Source organism: Pectinophora gossypiella, chromosome 3, assembly GCF_024362695.1.
Source record: "Pectinophora gossypiella chromosome 3, ilPecGoss1.1, whole genome shotgun sequence".
Classification (NCBI taxonomy): domain Eukaryota; kingdom Metazoa; phylum Arthropoda; class Insecta; order Lepidoptera; family Gelechiidae; genus Pectinophora; species Pectinophora gossypiella.
The window spans coordinates 9,412,094-9,429,522 of record NC_065406.1 but is presented as its reverse complement, the minus strand read 5'-3'; the positions used below and the strand labels follow the sequence as shown (position 1 = coordinate 9,429,522).

The 17,429-nt window shown below is 38.3% G+C and overlaps 1 protein-coding gene across 3 annotated transcripts in view; it reads left to right on the top strand.

The window, feature by feature from the left end:
• Window positions 1-17,429, top strand: part of LOC126381799 (zinc finger protein ZIC 4) — a 59,935-nt gene that overhangs the window by 35,761 nt on the left and 6,745 nt on the right. For all 3 annotated transcript variants that reach the window (XM_050031290.1, XM_050031292.1, XM_050031291.1), the window contains one exon: window positions 4,463-5,267. In XM_050031290.1, the coding sequence (XP_049887247.1) occupies window positions 4,568-5,267 (700 nt within the window). In that variant the 5' untranslated portion in view covers window positions 4,463-4,567. The remainder of the gene's footprint in view (window positions 1-4,462; window positions 5,268-17,429) is intronic.

The following is a 17,429-nucleotide window of genomic DNA, read 5'->3' as shown; positions in this document are numbered from 1 at the left end:
AATCAAATATTGTTTATCTGTTACAAACAAGAGCCTGTAGTTGGAAATTAATAGGGACACATTTGAAAGGTATACAGTATACTTTGCATAAATTTTGTAAATACACTTCTCATCAAAAAAATCGAAACACTTCCGTTTTCATTGTTTCTGTCCGAATTTAACACAAAAAAGAATTCATACGATGAAAAAAAATACATAAATGTATAGCTGGCAGTTTGGCCATTACAGTAATAAGCGAAAATTCTAAATTCAAAATTAGAATTTCATTTGTTTATCTTATAAACGAAATGAATCACTGTTTTGAGACAAATGTGTGTTTAAGGTTGGAGTACATTTAGCGTTTAAAAACTAAAAATTGGCGCCTATCCTTAAACTTTTTGTTTTTTATTTCAATACTGTGACTTTGGGACGTCTGAAAAAAGGTTTTTTTTCTAAAACGTATGGATACTTCGCCCACAGAAGCCGCCCAAGTTGTGGCATTGCTGGATTCTGGCCTTAGTCAGCGTGTTGTGGCTGCAAGACTGCATCTAAGCCTGTCATCTGTTCATAGAGTCTATAAACGTTATCGGGAGACTGGTTTGTTCACGCGCCGTTCAGGATCTGGCAGGAATCGGGTCACTTCTGAGCGAGATGATCGATTTATTGTAACAACTTCTTTAAGAAATCGACGCCTTAACGCTTTTCAACTGCAGCAGCGGCTTCGTGTTGTACGAAGGGTGGCTGTAAGTGACTCTACAATTAGAAGAAGGTTGAAGGATCGTGGACTGGTACCGCATAAGCCAGCAAATGGGCCGAAATTAACTGCAGACCATCGAAGAGCGCGCCTTAACTTTGCACGTGAGCACCTAAATTGGTCATACCTACAGTGGAGCAAAGTTCTCTTTTCTGATGAGTGTAAAATTATGCTGTATGGTAACGACGGAAGGAACAAGGTCTACAGAAGAGACGGAGAACGCTATGCACAATGCTGCATTGAAGAAAAGGTCAGCTATGGTGGCGGTTGGTGGACGGTTTGGGGAGGAATCAGCGCCGACGGTAAGACAGAGCTTGCTTTCGTGTCTGGGCCACGTCTGCCTGCACTAAACTGTCATCGGTACGTCGAAGAGTGTCTCGAGCCTCATGTGATGCCCTATGCACATTTTATTGGCAACGGCTTCATATTCATGCACGACAATGCTAGGGCTCACACCGCGGGCGTCGTACGAGATTATCTTAACGAAGTCGATATCTCTATTATGGAATGGCCAGCAAGAAGCCCGGACATGAATCCCATTGAACATCTGTGGGATGAATTAAAGAGACGAATTCGAGCAAGAGATCCTGCCCCAGAAACACTTAGCCAGCTGCAAGATGCAATCCAAGAGGAATGGGACAATATACCACAGCATGTGATCGTGACTCTCATCCGATCGATGAAGAACCGTATGGAAGCAGTAATTAGAGCTCGGGGAGGGAATACAAGTTATTAAATAAACGTTTTTTAGCTTTTTTTTTCATTTACGTGTGTTGTTTTATCCATTTCCTTGATACTCCATATGGAATAAAAATGACTCATTTAACAAAATACGAAACCTATGAAAAAATCATTTAAATTTAGAACATTAACATTAAGATTTGATAAGCTCATATTACTCACTATTAAACGACATTTAACATTTATTCCTAAATGTACACATTTTTCTGATAATCCTGACAAAACGTAAACTTGCAAGGTGTTTCGATTTTTTTGATGAGAAGTGTATATTTTTATAAAACCCACAAATGACTTGACAATTAGTTTGACTCGGGTCAAATAAGATACTTATTACGAAACGTCAAAACAAAAGGTTTCCTTGGAGTTCGTATGGAAATACTGTCCCCTGACGTCATCAATAAAAGCGGCCAAACATCGTAGCTGAGTAACTATGAGTATTGTTAATTAAATGATAAATAAAATTCGAAAATAAGTCGAAAAGTATAATGAGATTGATCTTTGGTCATCTTAGACGGCCTTCTATTTCTAGATTAACATTTTATAATTTAGCTGTGACCCAGTCAAATACCCTATTAAAATAATATTATTTAAGTTATGAAATTCTGATTACCAAATATAGACAGAATGTAAAGGTGACAAAAAACGTGTTAATTTTTTCTATTTAACTTATTTATGAATTTTAATAAAGAAAAATTTAATAATAATTTAAATGCGACATTTTGTCACGTTTTTCTATGACGTCATAGATTGCTTTTTCATACAAATTCGATAGGTAGTAATTTCGTGTTTTGACGTTTTGGTAAAAAGTAACTGATTTGAATAGTTGGATACTACCTTATTGATTATGAAATACTTCTGCCTGTGGCTTTGTCCGTGTAATTTATGAGTATGCTGAGCATTCTAGGTCGTCCTCGGAAAATAGGTATCCTATCCGTACCTCGGTTTTGTTCTGTCGGTTGAGATTTAGGCGGGAAAAGGTAATAACTAGAGCTATTTCGCATTTATAATATGAAGTAATTACTGATTTATGAAAGCACAAATGAAAAGTACTTACTTGAATATTTTTTGTTAAGTTTAGTATATAGCCGTGCTTAGATAATATCACAAAGGCAAAATACGATTGAAAAAAAAATCTCTTTCAAGATAGAATTTTAAAACTAGATGCTTCTCGCTGTTTCGTCTGGGTAGAATTCAATAATTGCGGCAAGTACCTAGACTATGCGTTCCTGGAATGTACCCTGTGTCCTTCTTTGTACCCTGGACTCTGTACTCTTCAGTTAAGGATAAAAAGTGTAACACAAACTTATATTCCCACCTATAAGGAATATGTAGTTGATTAGAACCAATTACAAGTTCCAGGAATTAATGTAATAAGCTAAAATTAATTTATAAGCTGATGTATTTATATGTAGCCTGGCCGAATTCCGAAAGGTCACCTTATATGTTACATGCTATGTACTATAAAATTAATTGCTCCTACTTTAAGATTTGTATCATTATGTATATTTCTAGTGAGCTATTGTATTGGGATAGTCTTGTAAATGTACTATAAAATTAATTGCTCCTACTTTAAGATTTGTATCATTATGTATATTTCTAGTGAGCTATTGTATTGGGATAGTCTTGTAAAGAAAGTTCTAGAACATTGATAAATAAATAAATAAATAAAAACGACAAAGAAGTTGAAAGGTCAATAAATGAGCATTACAAACAAAAGGTCTAGGCTTGCAAATTGCCGGTGGATTAAAAAATATGTCGACAAAAAACTACTCAATAAGCAAACGATTATAAATAAATACCTACTAAGTACTTACAGAAAAATCTATCGATACAATAAGACATGAGAAAATGTCTAGGAAGCAACTTTATTAATGGTATAATAAGATTATTATTTTTATTGTAAGTATATTATAGGTATGCATGCACAAAGCTTTTGCAATTCCTTACATCTATTTAATACCTAAAAAACAGTGAAAATTGAAAACATGACAGCTGCTAAAGTTGACCAAGTTACGTTTACAGTTACGAAAATAGGCGTAGCAAAGATTTAAAGTAGAGATTGTATGTGAAATTGATTTAAATGTCAGAAAATGTCGGAATTTTATTAATCCTATTGGTGTGTCTGTCTGTAGAGATCTGTCAACCCGTTGCTTTGTGATGAAGCGGCCACTCGGCGGGGCGTCCACAGATAATGTACCGATTAGATGGAAATCTAAAAGAGGGACATTGTTTAACAAACTCGCAGGTAGAGGCCTCTTGTTCCATGTACAACACTTGGGAGATCTAAACAATGCGCAAACAGGATTATTGCCAAATAATGTGATTATAGAAACATGCAAAAAATATAGTTACCTAGTTGCTTTGACTGACAGATATCGGATTAAGCTCCGGGTGCGATGTGGGCCTACTATGTACTTATTTCATTACTCTATTAAGATATATTTTTATATTTGAGTTTTACTTGAAATAAACATACGTTTATTTGAACTTTAAATAGGTACGTGATGCCATATTTATTTCTTGTTTTTCTAGTACGTAATTATAAAAGGAGCTCGAATAGTCATAAAGTGGTCCCGGTTGCATGTTATGCCTTGAAACTGGTTTTGTCATTCATAAAATCTATTTTAATAAACTATCGATGCTAAACTTCAGCCATAAAAGAGATTGGAGCCAGCCTAACAAATAAACTAAAATTAAATATACACGGGCACAATCGAAATTTTTGTCTCAGACTTATAAAAGTGTCCTATAAATTTACCCACAGTTTAATTTAATGTCCAAAAGTACCTGCCTCACTTTTTTTTCACTATAAATAAATGTTCGTCGCGCCGGTTATGGGTGCACGATCGTGCGTTATTATTTTGAGAAATGATTTTGAATTTGTCTCGGAAGGTTACGATCACCTTCGGGTAGCAGCAGCATCGACAACGACCTTTATTCTTTGCTCGTGTCTAACAAGTGTTTAATTAAAAACTGTATCTTCTACAGGTAATGTTAGCAGAAAGAAGCTTTCGAAGAGTTTGGTCTGAGATTGAGGGCAGAGGGTAGAGTGTGTGAAGACGCGGTGAGCAGCGGGGCGCTCCCGCCGCGTGGATGGTGGCGGGCGAATGGGGCTATGCGCCGGCGCCGGCCACCCCCGCCATGAACGCTTTCCTCGAGACCAACCACGCGCACCTCGCGTCGTACGGGCTCAAGATGTCGCCGCAGCCGGGGTGCGGCCCGGGCGGCCAGCCGCGCGCCGCCGCGCCGCACGCGCCGCACCACCCGCACCACTACCAGCCGTACCCGCTGCACTCATACCAGCCGGGCTACCTCCGCGAGTATGGCGCCTGCGGCGAGCTTTTCCCGCAGCAACCGCTCGAGCAGAGCTGGGAGTGGCGCGGCGACGTGCACTACCAGGGCGGCGCGCCCCCGCTCGTGCCGCACTCGCACCCGCACGCGCCGCACGCCTTCCTGCGCTACGTGCGCGCGCCGCCGCGCCGCGACATGCGCTGCCAGTGGCTCGACCCCGACCAGCCGCCGCCCAGGAAGCTCTGCAACAAACTGTTCTCCAGCATGCACGAGATCGTGACGCACCTCACGGTGGAGCACGTGGGCGGCCCCGAGTGCACCACACACGCCTGCTTCTGGCAGGGCTGCTCGCGGAACGGCCGCCCGTTCAAAGCCAAGTACAAGCTGGTCAACCATATCCGAGTGCACACAGGAGAGAAACCCTTCCCCTGCCCCTTCCCCGGCTGCGGGAAAGTGTTTGCCCGCTCCGAGAACCTCAAGATTCACAAGAGGACGCATACTGGTGAGTGTTTCAAACGTGTAACTAGTTATTGTAGTATTATTTATATTTTTAGCATTTCTTCTCTGAATTTACCTACTGCTCAAACCACAAAAAAATACCGTGTACGCATTTGAACTAGAAACAATTTCGGTCAGATTAATTCGTCACGATTCCAAGTCAAGGATAAACGCTCCACATCCGGCAGTTGTAGTAAGATGTCGAATTCATTGAAGCGGACGAGTGTTGATCTGGCGAAACATTTCGATTCTCATTAATTCATAATGAACCGCCCCCCGCGGCTGCGCACTGCCGTTGCCGCACGCCGGTGGTGGTGCGCGGCTGCGCGTGAGCACGCCCCGACAATAGCCTCACACACAATCATATCACAACACTCTGTCGAGGAGCATCCTTGTAATGCGATCCCAACAGAAATAATGCAACTAACGGGTGTCCTATAAACGTTCACAGTCGACTTGTGAAGTCCGTTTCTCGGTAAGGACAAAAACGGTTCCAGTCAGAGCTCCATTTTTCAATTCATTACAAAAGTCCAAAGATTCATCTGAACTGTGTAATGGTGGATAAAAAAAATCTGTCATAAATTAAAATGTCCGAGTTCCGTGAGCGTTCCTTATGCCGTCTCCGTCGCTCGCTAGGAGCATTGTCACGGGTAAAGTATTGGTACTTAACTTTAAATATCGATTTTAAAGGAAATAGGAATAGTCCCGGATTGGTGTGGCTGGCGTCGTCCGCTGTGGCCAGATGGTTTTATTATTTTTTTCTTCGTCACTGTTTAGTGTTGCGTTGGGACTTTAGTCCTGTGCCCCCGTCCTCTATTATCTCATACGGGCTTTTGAATAGAGCAGACCTTTTTGTGGCAAGTTTGAAGAATTGTTTTATGGTTGGCTATAAATTTGCTTCGAAAGCTGTGCGAAGATAATAATATTAACTGGGAGTCTTGTCATTATAGCTTTAATTAGTTGAGAGTATATTGGGGCTCTTTAACTGATCCTTTATCTTATAATATATTAAGTAGGTATTTCATATAGTCATATTAAAAAAAAAAAACAATTTTGATCTTTTAGAAAAGCATTACTATGCGATAAGAAGTGGAAAAGCATCACCATTGAGTTGACAATGTGTGTGAGCCGATGGTATCGCGCAGTGGCGCGCGCGCCCGAAAGATGATATTTTTATTCAAACCCATCTCGCGGGTAAAGTGATACTTTCTGTAAAGATCAGTAGCGGAATCATTTTCAATAAGTCATCTTAAAAGTAAATAATTAATTGGATAACACAAACAGCATCCGTCTTGAAAAATACTTTTTATTAAATATCTATTTACCTTTAAAACACGATTTCATTTATAATTTATACTTAGCGCATACATGAACTCACCACCCTATAGTCCTTAATAGGGTAGGCAGGGCCACAGATAGATAAATAGTAGGCAACCTGCAGCCACTAATTGTGCTTTAAATAAATATAACAACAATATAAAATATAGGTCATAAACGTGCAAACAACATTGAAGATGACTGTAATGAGGTGAGAGTTGGCCCTAGGCAGCGCGTGCGCCGCCCGCGTCAACCCACCGCGCGCCGCCGGCGATCCGCCCACCGACCAAACGATCGCTTTATTCACTTTTAAATTGTAATATACACTCAACACAATATTTTTTGATATGTAGCTAAATCATTCAATTCAATTCGTCATAATCCAATTCAAATTCTAACCTTATTAATAGATACGTAAGTAATTATAATTTTGATCTTCATTTTTACTGGACTACTGTTTAGAGTACGAGTAAGTACCTACTTTACTTGCACCAGTGGCACATTACAACTTCCACATTAAATCTATCACTATTGCTTCTGTTATAAAAACTGCACGCACGTTATGAAAACTGACACCAAACTTTAAAAACCACTAGCCGTTTATGAGCACTTCAACGCAAGAAGAGGGTTGATCACAAAGCAGTAATGATGATATGATTTGGAAGACCCCTCTGATATCAAACGCAGGGCTAATACGGCGTATGAAACGGGCTTTCAAAATATTTGGCAAACAATACGGAACCAGCCGCGGTTGCGTATTATTCGCTGTGTCGAGCGCAGCCCTGGCCAGGGACGAATTTAGGATAAAGTTCGGGGTGCAAGCGATTCAGATCCCTGAGGGAACTTTAAGAGAATTTCCGGGAAAAAACTGAAGCGTTTAATAAACATTTTATTAAATAATTAAAATAGGATTAAGATTAACATTTAAGGATGAACGAGTTGAGATTTGGGCTGGTAACTGCAATAAACTCTCGACAAACAAATAATGAACATGGATAATTCTGCACCCACAAGAGCGTGACTCTTTAAGTAAAAAAGTAAAGCAAAGAATTACCTATTTAAATAAATAAGCAATTTATGAATATAGTAAGACAGGTTCAATATTCCCTAGAAGACATTCTGGATACGTCCCTATATGTCTGTTGTTGACCCAACAAGCGGAGCGTACTTATTATTATATTTATTGATTGCAACTTCATTTTCAACTGGGAAGTAATTTTATACAGTTGCGTCTTAAAATTGATACGATAATTATTACGTTACCAGCCCGATACACCTATAGCCTAAGGACATCTATAGAGCTTTGGATAAAAATGGAACTTATTAGAAAGGTCCCATAAACATCAATTTCAAGAAGATTTTTCTAAACATCTTCTAAAATTCTCTAAAATTTTCTAAAATTAATCAACATTATTAACGTAAAATGGAAGGAGATATGCCTAAGTTTAAATTAATTATTTTTATTTTCAAAAATTTTTGGAGTTTAATGTTCGGCCATTTTCTCTTCCATATGATAATGTTGTAACCCTTACAATAGTCGGGTGCATTTTGAAAGGTGTTTATGTGCTATGGGACCATCTGCCCGGGTTGATAAATTGTATAAAAACTTTATAAAAAGTTTGACAAACACAATAAAATATGGTAGTGTGCGTCACAACATCGATCGAGGTATCACTAAAAGTTTTCGAAAATTAAATTCTGTAATCGATTATTATTGAAATGTGTTAGGTAAGCCATTAATTTACATAGCCAATGGCACTCTATTAAAGAAAATTTATTACGGACGCATATTTTCATATACTTACTTACTTAAATAAAATGAGAACTTATTCAAAATGAAAAGAATCACTTGTGTGTCTGTAGCCTCAGCATGTACGTATAAAATAATGCTGCCTTATAATTATATTATAATAAATGAATTTATACATTGTCACCGTCACATTGTTTTATCATGGTCATTGTCTCATATCCCTGATAATAACGCGGTACGAACCTGGTATTATGTGTTTTAATTACAAATGAATTTGGTAAAGCTTCGAAAAATGTACCTGTGCTTATTCAATTTCTCAGTTTTATTCGTGCAGTATTTCACCCGGGGCACCGTGTAAAAACAAACGATTATCTCATGGGCGTGGCTGGCCGTCACCCGTCGGTAGCAACATTACAACCCTCGCACACACGCATTCACACACGCATGCATACGCATACTCACGCATTCGCACACGCACGCAATCACTTGATACCCCACACGCATGTCGCCAACATGAACAATAATCTAAGCGCTTTATTTTTTTATCTTCTTTGTTCATCCCCCTGTATGTCCGTGAAAGTGATGACACCCTGTGCACACTGCACATATGTTGAAACCGTACGGATTGTTTGATAGCTATTTAAATAACAAAGCGAGGAATATATTAGCCTCCATTCATGGTATAACTGTAAAAAATTCGTGCTTCGAGGAGTCGGAAACACGTTCCCGGGAGGCCTAAGCAAGAGGGAAAAAATACATTGAGTCAGTTGGCAATTTAGTTTCGGAATACCTAAATAGGGATTGGAATCATTCGATTACTTATAGTAATCTTTTGTAATCTTCTGGTTGTAAGCCAACCACCACTAATCGACAAAAAAATCTTAGGCAGTAAAAAAGCTAAGTATCTGAGAATTCATTAAAGGTTTATCTACACATGTCTTTCATATGGACACTAATAAAGAATCCCAATTAAGCAAATAGTCTTTAGCTGTCGAAGAATTTAGCTAGACGTCACACAGTGTGAAGCTATATAAACAGGACCAGAAAACGCGTACAAAAAGTAAACCTTGAAGAAGGCGCGACGGGGTGGATGCTAGTATCGATCTGCTATTCCGTGAAACATCTAAGTACTTGTCTACTAAGAAACGATGTATGTACTTATAGGTGAATTCGCACCTTCCTCTTTGGATTTTAACCTCTTGTTTGGCTCTATAACGTGTGTCATTTAACTTATAACGTGACTTGAATTCTATGATTCGAGCATTTGATATCAGTGGAGTGTGCATGCTAAGTAACAAAATAAACAATTTGACCGAATATTAATAAAATATTGAATATAATGTACTAATTCGTATACATGTATGCTAAGACTAGGTTACCAGTTAGCTCACAGTTTATTTAGGTATTTTTTAATTTATAAACACCGTGTTATATATTATTTTGTTATGACTTAATAAACGCCCCCAGGCTGTAATCTCGCATAATTATTACATTCAATTAGTTGATTACGTATTCGTACTCAATAAAAACATTGGAATGATTTATGATAGATCCAACTGACGGGGTACACTATAATAAATTGCGTAAGCACATCCATAGATTAAAGTAATTCTATTTATGTCATGTACTGCAAACTACGGTGACTTTCAGTTCATGTTTTTGCTAAAAGGTAGCTGTACCACCCGCGTCGTTACCTTGATTAATAAATATTAATTAAATAAATTCCTCGCTGATATAAATACTAATAGACCAACCATATTGAACAGTTGGTACATACTAAATACCGAGCCATACTTGGGTGTTTATTATGACAGTGCTTGAGGAAGTTGCAATGAAAATTAAGTTTCATAATGCCCTTTTTTGGTTAACACTAGTTTTGCCACGCTTGTTTCATTTTGTCTATGCAGTGATCGTTTTCTTCGATTTCAAAAAAGAAGGATGTTATATAAAAAGGTTGCTCCAGTTTTAAGTAACATTATTCAATTCTTACTTTGATCGCTTATTGTGGGGTACGTTTTAACATTTCATTCAATATTTTATAGAATGCTTTTACGTCTGTGACAGATGATTTTAGCAGCGTGCTAAGCAAAAGAAATAATAGAGAGGAGTAGATAGAACTCAGTATAGGACGATAGGTACCTAAATACTGAAGCCGGATTTTTGTGATGATCTGTGCATATTGAAACAAATGGAGTACCATAGCTTCTGCTTACCCCGGTCTTCTTCTATCGCGTGTCAGGGTTATTATTGAGCCGCCAATGTCCCCCGATTACCCCGGTAGGTACATGTGCTTTTTGTGTATGTCTATGTATGACGACTTCAGCAGACACCCGTGCAGTTTCATACAAACTCTCGCTCCCCAGTCCACAACCCTCGCCTCTCAGGCTACTGGGTTTCCAAAGACTTCTTTGCACTCCTAAGTTCTAATGTTAAATATTTCGTTTCTAAAGCACATGCAAGCATGTGTCTGAAGCATAAATTGCGCGGTGGCTAACGAACAATGGGCGAGCCCGTACCATGCGCATACGCATCCCACGCGCCCGCCCCTCGTATCTTACTGCCATCATGTCCACTGACACTTACTATCCGTGCCTCTAGTTTATAATACTGGTTTTGTCTACAACATGTATGACAATACTAATCGTAAAATATGAAATTTAGCTTTGGATGTTTATCGGGGAAATTATTGGAGTTGAAGCTGTGGGTTAGAAATATTATCTAAGTACTTACAGCATTATGAACTCGGATAATTGTGTACGGTCACGAGCATTAATATGTATACACTTTGGTACCATGTCACATTAACTTTTTTGACAAATTGAACTGTAAGTCTCACTAAATGACAAATATGTTAGTGCGACAGAGTCCTAAAGTGGGTACATTATATTGCTTATGACTGTACCTGTACCGACTTTGGCATTGCCTATAGATAGCTACCAGCTGGTACCTATATAATTTGTATTATACACATCAATATTATTTCAAATCTTTTCCTCTATTTTTTATAGACGGTAGAGTTTCAGTTTCCTCATTAAATTAAATGAGCTATCAGTCGTTTTCAATGCGCGAGAAAAACGTTGTTCTCTTTGAGTTGGTTAACAGCGCGAAATTCCATCGGCTTGTAGGGCGACGGTGGTCGCACTGCATCATTCATGCGTTTTTTCGCTGACACCTTGTCGCTATCAATATGTATGCTTGTGTTTGAACTCGCCGCCTGCCTATTGCGATTTGCGCCGCAACTACGGAGTTCTACATACCTACATATACATTACCTTCACACCTCATAAAAGTTATGAACGCCTTTCGGATAGGTAATTTGTGTTCTATGAGTCGGAAAAGGTTAATTGGAAAATACTAGAAACCATAGGTTACCTGACAGAAATTACTACTTTAGCAGTAGGGCTGCTTCTTAATGCCTATGTGTTCGTGTCATGAAATTGTAATGTCTTCTATACATATATCGTTATTTTTTTCAATCAGTTCTTATGTTTAGTATTTTAGCAAGATTTTCATCCTAGCCAGCGAACTGAGGCTCAACCTTAAAAAAATATAAACACCTTATATATTCTTGTTAGGATATCCTTATTTCAGGCATATTATTCATCAGTAAAAATATTTACTTATCAAATTTTATTGGTTTTGCAAAAGATAAGACTTACAAAAGACTATAGATATAGGAAAAGTCTCACTAACTACATCTTACAATTCAACCAATGTTGTAAAGGCATATTTGAAGGTGCCAAAGAAAAAGATCGATTTCAAATAAGTATAATCACGGGGATCTTGAAGATCGTGATTAGAATGCAAGCCACCTGTTTCCCGACCATTGTGTCAAAAGAATGAGAATTCCTCACGTTTACACCAAATAAAAAGCAATACAACGACGGATAACAATCGAAATACAATAAGAACAAAACTATTTACCGAAATGGCAACACTTCTTCGACCAAAATATCTTCTCGTAAGAAAATTGTAAACATTTCTCGAGTGTTAACATGGACCCAGAAGAAATTGAACTCTTAAATTCCTATGGTTGTTCGTATATTGAAATACATACGAATCATCACTTGCTATAACTTCATGTCATGAATAAAGTACAGAAGAAAGGATTTCTAGTTACTTATAGAGATCTTCAGTATTGACATTTCCTAGAATGCCTATTCAGTTCAATGAATGATCATGTATATTTCATTCTAGTGAATAAGCAAATTCTAAGAAAAGGGTGTCGCAACTTTCGTCACTTTTCATCAATTGAGATGGGCTATCTTCTGATACATTTGGAATAAAATTAAATTGCAATTGTAAAATTGTAATAAAGTTTTGTAATTTCAAAGTTGACAAAGTACCTACGACGCCAAGGTACAATACAGTCCAGAAAGAATGCGAGGCCCGCGAAGAATGTGGGCGCGACCCACAAGGAAAAGAACAAAAATTAAACGCAGCAAAATAAAAACAAAAACGGCTATTAATATTCGTTAGAAATATTGGTTTGTCCCAAATATGCGCCCGGGGGCTGAAACCGGAGCGCGTAGGCGTAAAGTGGACATGTCTACCCAACCCATCCTAATTTATTATGCACACAATTTATCGAGCGACTATGTCACGCAAAATTACAACTTATGATTTATTCGTGTCATTGATTTTCAAACTTATCTTTCATTTAAAGTGGACGATGATCATTTTGTTGAAATATGTATTATAATTTTAAAGCATTTATGTGCGTAACAAGCTAAATGTGTCTTAAGTATTTAAATTACAAAGTGATTTCTGATTTGTCCACAATATTTTCAGTAGGAGGTTTGTAAATGAAGTCGTATCCATACTAATGATAGCGTTAAGTCTGTCTATCGTTCAGTCTGTCGTCTCTGGAGGTTGAGCCTTAATACCGGGAAATGTGATACCAAATGGACAATTAATAAAACATTTCTGGTAACCGACTTTATGGTCACCTACGTTGTAGAGTTCGACCTATTTCGACTTGGGTTAGGAAATGCTGGTAATTTTTGAAGTTTAATTTATTTGCAAAACCTATCCGATTTTTTTATCGATTTAAGTAGGTGTATTTTAATTTCCCGCATGCCAATAAGTTACTCACTAAAACAAATTTAATGTAAAAAGACTTTATACTTAAATCCTATCTTTAAAGGAAACAAATTACTTACCTATTTCAAAATAGATTAAAAAATAAAAACATGATTAAATTCAATCATGTATTGAAATCCGGTCTAGAATGGACTTACAACTTCATCGTGTCGAGTAGGAGCGTGGTCCATCTCGGAGATATGATGGTGTGATAACGTATCTGGCATCGCGACACGGCTGCGCTGACGGCGCCTGCCTGACCCCCACAACTTATGGCACGACCACGACTTTATATGTACGTATTTCTATAGGGATAAATTATTTTTTTCTTTCTTTATACCTACTCGTTTTCATTTTTATGAAACTCCCGTCACCTCCTCTCGGTCGAAGTACATACAGGCATGAATTTAAGATGACATTTTAACATGCAAATTATTCGAATAATTACTAAAGATCAACTCTCAGTGCTTAGTAATGCTTTTTTGTTTTGTAAATAAGTAATTTCAAGTTAATTTATCAATAGGCAATCGCCTACAGGCAGATTAAATACGCAAAAACTAATCAGGTGTAGTTAATCACAAATTGATGCGTAAGTAATATTAAAAAATAGATGAAATGAAAATGATTTAGTTATGAAATGTAATGGATGATAATGTTTATTAGCTTTTTGTTTTTACCGTTTTTTATTTTTAAAAATGACGTTTCAATTACGGCGTTTACGGTAGTAAAGTTATTGACTAATCCAAAAACAGTTGAACAACAAAGAAACCCTTTTATATTTTGTTTAAAATGCTATGACAGAGTTTTTTGAATATATTTTTTGAATACCTATTTGGAAAATGTCTGGGTGGAGGTTTTTTCTTGGACGGTGAAGTCGGTGCTGTCAAAATGCTTGACGTCGGATTGACGTTCTCGCGTCGTCTCGAGCGTTCCCAGGCGCGCGCAGGTGCCTCGCTGTACAATATGCTTAGCATCTTTATTTTGAAAACTAAACCGGATTTAACTGGATTAACGATGACGCAGTATGCTAACTTTGATTTCTGGTTAATTAGATATCGAACAATTCTATTCCAAGTGCTCCGAGTAACTTACTTGAAATTTAAAGTTTTATTCGCCTGAAGGCTCCTTATCGGCTTTAAATCAGATCAGATTTCATCGATTTAATTTTCACTTTGTCAGTAATAAGTCTTTTGAAAAGAAAACTGTAAAAGAGTGCTTCTAGATTTATATTCAACAACTTGCGTTACTAAGCTACAAGGTCCTCTAATAAACACTGAATTTATAACAAAATCTTATATAGACTCCCGCTAAACAAGCGCTATCTAAACGAAGCATCGCTGAGCTTAGAAAATGGGAAAAGCTGCGAACAATTTTCCCTGGTCCCCGTGAACGTATCGCGAGATACAATCGTCTCTATTGCACGTTCTCAGCAGATACGTATCAGAGCAAGACGGATGATGTTCACCGGTTTCCGCTAGAACAATGGGACAGTCTAATTTAGTTGCGACTAGACGGTCGAATGGTCCTCTATATCATTTGGAGCCAGGGAGTGTAAGTGATGTTGCAGGTCTTCCTACGTGAGTGTTACATATATTATACATATATTCATATATAAGCTCACGCCGGCAGCCCTTATATGGGTAGGCAGAAAACAAGTCGTAACAAAACAAAGATAATGATGAAATATATAGTAACAGGTTATCGATACATCGCTAATTGGTCTGTCAGTTGGCGGAATACCTGTATCATCATTCCCCATAATGTTCTATCTACTCCCATGTATGACATAGGGTACATAGGAGTATTCCCCTACGCAGCGTTGAAACCGTTCTCCAATATGTGCTCTCTGTGCGCAACCTAATAAATGAACGATATAAATTGTAATATTGTGGTTATAATTGCTTTAAAATAACAAACAAAAGAGTTCAATGAATGAATTATTACAATAAGTCATGAAAGCGAGTGGTCCCTCAGTCCCACGGACCACTGATCATGAATCACCGGTCGGCGCGGGCGGCGGGCGGCGCGGACCGGCGTCCAGCGCGACAAAAAAGGCCTCATTGCGACTTCTCATACATGTTCGATTTTCCAAAACCCATGCCCAGCGCGTGCGCATTTGAATGTTGTATCAGTTTTAATTTGTTTTCGTTCGAACGCTCGCCGTCCCTCTCCCTCCCGCGCAAGTTTTCATTTTAATTTATATTTATCAGCGCGATATGACTGTGCAGTTTGTGGCCAGTGTTGTTGCTACATTTACTATTATATTTTTATTGGGATGCTTTTGTATGAGTTGGCAGATATTTATCGGGTATCGGAACATTATTCGGTCTGCTCATAATCGTCCGCATAAAGCACCTTGTCACACGGTCGTTGGGCGCCGAATGCGCCCGCGCCGCCCGACCCCAAGTATTCTTTTTGTATCTCCGGACAAGGGCCTGTATTCTCTGAGAAGTGGAAAAAATGAAGATATTAATATATCTTTCTAATTCGAAATACGTTTCGGATAAAAGGAAGATCATAAATCATTATACACGCCGTACGAAATTCCTTTTAAATATGCGAGAGAAAATCGGTTTTCGGGGAAGCGTCGCCTCGTCAATCAGTTGCTATTGTGACATCGTTCAAGGGGCTCTGTGTTTGGCTAGTTATAGTTTAGCTTTATACGAATGTGTTTATATTTAGCAGCTGAATGTATTGTGAGGATGAGTAGAAAGGCGGTATCCAAATAAATCAAAACATTGTCTTAGCAGTGTTACTTGTGTGGTCAGTCTTATAGAGTAGACCTACGTAACAATGCAGTGAGTCAGTCAGTCAGTACCGGGCGGGGCACCATCCACAACCGCCAGTCATCCGCCGCTCATTACCGACGGAGATTGAATTAGCTCAGATATGTACCGTTTAATAACCGATTAAACAATGCCTAATCCACTCGCTCGATAGAGTGATTCATTATAAATTACAGCTAGTAGACAACACTATGTTATGTATTGTAATATAAAACAGCATATAAATCGTGCCGAAATTGATGAATGAGACAATTCTACGTATTTCGTAATCGAAATTGCCCAATGGTCATTGAATTAATTTCAATGTCATAATATCTTTCGCTAAATCCTTCGAAAATGCATCTTTCGGGAATTGGACCTCCTCACTGTTTTCGTTCACCGCGGAGCACGTGATAATCATTTATGATCCAAACATGAATTCGAAAACTAAATCGACAATCCTTGGGGTAGCAACTGGGGCAACCACGGTTCCTTAAAATAATAATTAATAACGTAATTAGTACAGAAAAACAGAAGGTAGGTAAATAAAATGGGGTTTAAGCGTACTCTCGAGTTTTTATTCCGTTATATCTATCAGTGGTACAACAAAAGGCATAAGGAACGGTTGAGTAACCATCCAAATCCCTTAGCAACTATGCTGTTGGGAGCTAGCAACAGGGTGAAGAGGCTCAAAAGGAAGGATGTTCTTGGGCGCTGAGTACTATGGAAGACGGTGGCATTGGTTGCTTTACTTCTAACTAATCAATTCACACACCAAATCTGATTAAAGTCTTGCGACTGATTGCAGATATTTAAAGAAAAAAAAAATCTATCTAGTTGAGCCAGAGCTCAGTGAAGTCATAGTAAATAAAGAATTTGATTATCTACAGATTACATAACGTGCACCACGGGGAAGACAGTCAAAAATATCTTGCAAATGATGACATCATCTATTAGTAACAATCGTTTCGAAAAGGCGGCTATATCTTTTCATCAATGAACTATTTACCCCGCGTGGTGGTTTACCCGCGTGGTGGTTTAAGGCCCGATCTCCCTATCCATCCATAGGGAAGGCCCGTGCCCCAGCAGTGGGGACGTTAATGGGCTGATGATGATGAACTATTAGACAATATTATGTCAACGTGCGGCCAGGTGCAAGGATATCCAGTGTTAAATTAGTATTCAAGGCTGTTGTCAGCCCGCATCAAGTAGCACACGCGGTCTATCAACACGAAATGTTTAAAACTACAAT